Raw genomic sequence first — 6,911 nt, 5'->3', positions numbered from 1 at the left:
ATATATATATACATATATATATATATTCTAAATTTTTCTTTCTTCAAAATTACCAATGTCTCGTGAACACGCCGAGTAAATGCCTTCATTTACCAAACATTTCACATATAAAAATGCAGCTACTGTGCGTTTCCAAACGACGCCCAATTTTAATGAGCGCTGGTCCGTAACATATGCGCTTCAAAACTTGTGTGCGTAAAGCTTTATGAAATTCAAATAACACGAAGAGAGAGAGGCACAAGATACGATTTTCACAAGTTACGTGTCAAAAATCTGTATTCAGATAAATTAATAAACGGGTAGACATCAGGTGACTGCGGTATGTGCCGTATGGATTATACGCTCATTTATCATCTACTGATTTTCGTCATAGGTTGTTAATGCGTCATTATCGCACGCTGTGACAGATTTATCACTTTTTGTTTGCACAAAGAAAGCTGATACCTTTTTTTCCCTTACAGTAACATAATTAGGTCACCTGCACTTAATTGGTTTGGTCCCTATATATAAATCAACGAAATTTCGGACTTCTCGTCAGATTTTGCAGGTATTACGAAGAATCGTGAGGAGTAAAATGCAGCAAGTGGGCGCTGAAAAGTGTGTTGACTACGACGATCTTGCAAAGATCATTATCTTCCGACAAAATCTAACGGTTGCATCCGAAACAGTGGAGCCATGGCTAGCTGCACAAGTTGACCAGTATGTCCAGAATGCTTTAAATGACCCCGATGGAGAAATTGGCGTAATTTTCTACAGAGCTGTTGTCAGCAAAAACGCATTACAGGGAAAACAAGAAATAGATATAGATTTTCATTTAATCTCTCAGAAGATATTTGGAGACGAAGAGAAGAAGAAATTGAAGACTTCGTACCTCAGTCGGTTGATGATGAACTCAGATAATATCGTAACATTGAAAAGCGAAAGAGTTATTGAACTTGTGAAAGAAGAGAGAAGAGAGCCAGTTTTTCATAACGTTGACTCTGAGGAAGTACCGGGATACTCAAAAATAAGCGGAGGAAACTTTATCACTAAATTTTTCCATTACTGGTTAATCATTCCTCCAGTACAGTGGCGGTTTTTCGACTTGGTATATCAGCTATACACGTTTGACATTATGCATTTCGGCTTCGTTTCAAAATTTGTTCACTTTTTCACCATCCCAGCCAACGTCATATTTTCCATGAGTTTCCTGGCCCAGTTCGGCATCTTGGAAAATGCAAGCGAAGAACTGTCAATGATCAATGCCTCTTCGATATTTTTGATTTTCCTTGTGCTCATGTACATGATGGCTTCGTTTGTTTGGAGGTGCTGGGAATGGGGTGTGGCTACGTCCGTTGTTTTGTTCGTCTGCTGGATGGGTGGAAACATGTGGTATTGGACCTTCCTGGTGGAGGGAAATCCGTGGTACAACCCTACCTACCTCTGCGCTAATCCTATCATCTGGAGCTATTTGGCGTCAATTGCACAGGCTGGTTCGCACATGTGCAGTCCTCAACTTCCGCCATACATTACAGGTATTATTCTTTATACTGTCTGCATAGTAAAGTTATAGTACTTGATGATCATAAAGTTATTATGAATGTGTATATGTTGTCAACGGTTTTTTTAAATTCAGACCCCAATATAAAAAGGCATAAAAATGATGTCTCAAAATTAGTAAATGCAAATATAACATAGTTTTTCAGCGTATTTATGATTGGTCGTAACCAAGTCTAAATAACCCTGCATAATGTTCTGACCATGATAATTACTAACTTTGTCTCTAAATTTGTAGATATATTATGAACGTTTTGTGAGATTTAAAGTATTTTAGTTATTATTTCGATTACTAAAATATTTTCTGGACAGAAGTTTTAACATTGAATACAAGCTGTGATGCTTCATACGTCAATGTTGCAAGCAAAGGGTGAAAGTCTTTACATGATTAGCTGCCGGCGATACGATTTTCTCGATTCCCATCAATTTTCATAAAACTGCTTTACGAATCACTGCAGCCCAGAATACAATTTTCTTGGAATGTTGAACATCATCTTTCAAGCTGAGTGAGCCAAACAAACTTTGTCCTCCAAAAACAGTCACCTAGCAGTCTGTACTATTTATTTTCTACTGATGTCTGAAATGTTAACTTCGCTGGCCCGAACTTGGCTCAGTCTTAAATCGTACCACATGCAGCTAAGGGTGAAAGGAGGGTGTGGCACATGGCATGTGACGTGACTAAACACACGTTTGATGTCATGAATTGCAAATTAACTGACACTCATTCAATAAATGTTTCATTGTTTTCTATCATATTTGGCTACTATTGTCTTATCTAATCAACTAATTTTACACTCAAAATCATTTCTTATCTATCCAAAGATTCTTTCACTCTGCTAGATCTTTGAATCTCTAGTTAGTCGTGTCTCGGACTTTAGTTTTCATATTATAATTATTATTATTATTATAGGGAACGACCACTGGGAATCATTACCGGTGTTTTTCTGCCAGAAATCTACGAGTACAGAACAATTTGTGAAGAGATTGTGTTTCCGTCTCATGGCAATTCTGTCGTATCCAACACTGTCCACAGCTGTATCATGGTTTTCTTGGCCACATCTTATTGGCATAGAGGTATATAATGCTTGCATAATAATAATAATAATAATAATAATAATAATGATATTATTATTATTATTATTATTATTATTATTATTATTATTAATGCTTAGAGGATTGATCTTCTGTTTCTGCTAGGATTTAAGTATGGCGTTGTTTGAAAGTGTCTAAACTGATTTAGTGTTATAAGTGCAGTCTGTTCAAATTAAGTTTAAAACTGATTTTTTCTTATCTAGATACCCACTGATAACAACATTTAGTGATTTACTTTTTCAGTTATTTAACAGTGTCTTTACTATTTTGTATTAGTGCCTTTGTACTTGTGTCCTAATGCAATGGTTATGACCTCTGATGCATTCCAAAACGTTTTGATGTCGTACTTTTTCCCCTTACCGTCATAATATGAATTTTGGGAATGATGTTCTGTATTCTATATTTTAAATAATGCTGAGTAAACAATTAAAAGAAATGTGTAAAATAATTACAATGAAACAAATATTCTTTAATCATTATGATGATTTTGAAAACAATATCATACTGCGCACGACATCATGATATTAAAACTTATCTTAGCAGCACACTTTTCATACTAAACGTTTTGTTCTGTAAACAGGGGTGGTCGTTTTACAAAGAGAAGAGTGAATTAGAGCGACATTGTTGAGACCACAAAATATGGCCTGTCTGAAAACAAAACTGGGAAAATGGGGACCAATAGTGCCGGATTTTAAAACGTTTAATAATAATAATAATAATAATAACACCGGAAAGACACCGTGTCCAAGTGGGTTTACTTTTCGTTATATACTCTTCGCGCCGGAATTTCGGCAATTGCGTATCGGCCGAACTAGCGAAGGCGGACTTAAGAAATATAGGACTGGTTAGAGGGTCACTGGTCCATAAGAATTAATATCGAGAACCTAGTTCTATGTCTTGGCCGACATTTGATAACACCAAGTAAATGGCTAAAGCATAGTAGTGTTTCAGTCACAAACCGTACTCTGCAACGAGTCAAAAGCAAAAGAGATATTTCAAGTAAAATCCGAGAGTCAAACATTTACGCGATATGCATCGATTGAACTGTTTGATCCCCGACCTAAATAGACTGAAAGTTGAGTCTGAGTCAGTCTTTGTACTTCATAAAGTTCACGAAAGTTTGGTATGCCTCTGTGTAAATATATCATACATGGTACGGAAGGCTGCCTTAATGCTTATGTCCAATTAATACTGACATAATTAATTAATTAATTAATTAACTAATTAATTAATTAATTAATTAACTGGCCATAACATGTAGTGGTAGATGGTGACTTCGATTGAACTTAGTTTTCAAAAGAAAAATTAAGATGCGAGTTGGAAAAAATAATCATTGGGTAGACCAATACAATTTTTCACATGACCATATATATTTTTATTTCTTTTATTTGTTTAATTGTTGGGTTTTTTTTCTTTCTTTTGTCAGGTCTTTTATATCCTTGGTGGAATTGGATTCAAGCCGAAATTTTTCCAGGACTTGCTTCGTGTTGCAGAAAAAGAGGAACGGTCTGGGAATGCAGGACTGCACATTACTCACGTCCGCCCAAGCGATGTCATGGAATCTTGCACTCCTTTCAAGAATGAAAATTATCAACTGTTAAAAAATGAATCTTGCACAATCGATATGCCAGTTGACAAAGATTGAATGAATTTATGTGTACCTTGTACGCAAGAAACGTAAGCTTGAGAAGTAAGACCTACTTGCAGTTTGTTTCGATTGCAGTCGATAACTGAATTCTCTGTCGTTGACTGCGAGGGATTCTCCAAACCGACAAGTTATGAACCAACAGACTGTTGTGATCACGTGTCAAATAATAACAGAAAGAGTGACATCGACGTTACAAATAAGAGTGATCAGTCAATGATATAATTTATCACTGTAACCCTTATTATGACGGTGGCAATGGAGAAGTTATTTAATATCCAGCTCCCCACCCATTTCCTAAGGGGCACATTAAAGATAAAAAGAGGTGATGTAAACACAGAGTTACAAACTTGTTTATTTTTTAGTAATATGAGGAGATGATGGCGATTATCGTGTTTATATATATATAGGTTTGATTCTGGCCCCCCACTCCCGGAAAATATCAATTTCAAAATTTATAAACAATAAATTTTTTTTAAAAATGCGGCCCCTGAAATCAGCACCCTAGGCGGCTGCCTAGTTTGCCTATATGGTACCGCCGGCCCTGTATATATATATATATATATATATATATATATATATATATATATATAGAGAGAGAGAGAGAGAGAGAGAGAGAGAGAGAGAGAGAGAGAGAGAGAGATTTGCACTTTCATTTGTGGAAGATCCATGGAATTCAGTAGCCGTTTAAAGACTGGAAACTGGGACACTTTTGTAAACAAGGATCTTTAATCATGTTTGCTCATTTTGAAACTAAATTTGTCCAGTACATAATTTCATAGAATATACCAAATCATATTCATAGAATAGACCAAAATTATTTATAAAATATACCAAATCATTTGTAATACTGCTACGTATATATTTCTTGGAGCCAGATAGACAGATAAATGGATCGATAGAAGAAAAAAATCATCCGTGAACTAAGATGAGAGTAAACAATGTTATATTTATTTACCATTTGGACATGAACTTCTGTATTTGTTTGATTGTAGATTATGATATGCTTAATCTGTTAAAACTCAATTTGACTGTGATAATTGGTATGTAAATATTAAACTGTGGAAATAGATATATGACAAGCGATTCATTTGTTTTTACTTCCTTAGTCTATTTAGTGGTATGTACTATTGCGGGCACTACTTAATTACATGTGCAATATATTCAGTGTTGCATGAAAAAGTTGTGTATATCTATGCACACAGAAATACTTGTACATGGTATCCGTCTATGCACACAGAATTACTCGTACATGATATCCGTCTATACACAGAAATAGTTGTACATGGTGTCCATCTATGCTCACAGAAAGACTTGTACATAGTATCCGTCTATGCACACATAATTACTCGTACATGATATCCGTCTATGCACACAGAAATACTTGTACATGGTGTCCATCTATGCACACAGAAATACTTGTACATGGTATCTGTCTATACACACAGAAATACTTGTACATGATATCTGTCTATGCACACAGAAAGACCTGTACATGGTGTATGTCTATGCACACAGAATTACTCTATGCACATACAAAATATTTATTTGACATTCAGATATAATAAGGTGCGAGACGTTGCGAACGGTTTGTATTGTAGTCTGCCTGTACTATGTTGCTGAATAAATTTTTCAAATAGAATGTTTAATTTTTGTGTAATTTTCTTCACAAGTTTGTTTTATTTGGTCTGTCTCTCATGCCCTTTCTTTTTTTCAATTTAATTTTTCCGTGCGTTTCAAATTGTATGTCCACAATTACAAAAATATGCTATCACGCTTTAACACGTGGTTAAAAAAAATAATACCAAATCACAGAAGTTCCTCAGACCGCTGATATGACCTGCTCTAACACTCCATCCTACATTACTGTACAAGTAAACCCGGCCTTGTACTTTGCGAGGCCTAAGGCACCACGCTGGCAGCGAGGCCCTGTCAGGAGAATTACTCAAGTATACTGTTTGTGTGTGTGTGTGTGTGATTTGGATTTAACGAAGCTTTACCAATTTTCCAGTCCTATCGCTACGATGTCTGCAGTGTGGCAGTTTATAGTGATGTCTAACATTGTAGCAGACATGTAGCATGATGTCCCACCCAGTCACATTATCCTGACAGTAGGCCGACCGGTCCTAACACTAACCTCTTAATGCTAAGCGCCAAGCGAGTTAGCTGCAAGTACCATTTTTATATGTCTTTGGTATGACCACTTAGGCCACAATCATGTAAACTTTCAAAACTACGCAATGAGTCGTTGTAAGCTGTGTGTGTAATTTAAACAAAATATAAACAAAAGATAACTTCTGCCCTGCTCTTCACTGAGCGATAATAAAGCATTTGTGGTCAGCCGCCACATCTTTTCTTTCTACCCACACTGCAGATTATTATTATTATTATTATGATTATTATTATTATTATTGCTGTCGTTATTGCTATTGTTGTTTTTGTCTTCTGAATCACTGGTATTCTACAAGCCGAGAGGAGTTTCCAGGAATTCAAGACATGATTTTTCTTTTTAACTGCTGAATGTTGAACCATCGCTGATATTTTTGCACAATAACACGATTTTTAAATTAACTGCTGAGGCAGCCATATTGTATGTCACATTGGCACCATTTGCATTTCTGACCCAACACAACGTAAG

General features: G+C 35.8%; 1 protein-coding gene across 1 annotated transcript; it reads left to right on the top strand.

Moving 5' to 3' along the window:
* The first annotated feature begins 559 nt into the window (after positions 1–559).
* Positions 560–4,655, top strand: LOC149791262 (uncharacterized). The gene is made up of 3 exons (XM_089969168.1): positions 560–1,514; positions 2,447–2,610; positions 4,055–4,655. Exons 1-3 carry the CDS (start codon positions 575–577, stop codon positions 4,271–4,273), a joined length of 1,323 nt encoding a protein of 440 aa, XP_089825294.1. The 5' UTR covers positions 560–574; the 3' UTR covers positions 4,274–4,655.
* Positions 4,656–6,911: the final 2,256 nt, after the last annotated feature.

This window comes from Sinohyriopsis cumingii, chromosome 9, assembly GCF_028554795.1.
Source record: "Sinohyriopsis cumingii isolate HCF-2022 chromosome 9, ASM2855479v2, whole genome shotgun sequence".
Taxonomy (NCBI): Eukaryota; Metazoa; Mollusca; class Bivalvia; order Unionida; family Unionidae; genus Sinohyriopsis; species Sinohyriopsis cumingii.
The sequence above is the reverse complement of the archived record's forward strand: the minus strand, read 5'-3'. Positions and strand labels throughout refer to the sequence as shown.

Coding starts and splice junctions, on each gene's coding strand:
- LOC149791262 (XM_089969168.1), top strand. CDS start 575: ATGCAGCAAGTGGGCGCTGAAAAGTGTGTTGACTACGACGATCTTGCA. Junction 1,515..2,446: donor ACTTCCGCCATACATTACAG/GTATTATTCTTT, acceptor TTATTATTATAG/GGAACGACCACTGGGAATCA. Junction 2,611..4,054: donor CACATCTTATTGGCATAGAG/GTATATAATGCT, acceptor TTCTTTTGTCAG/GTCTTTTATATCCTTGGTGG.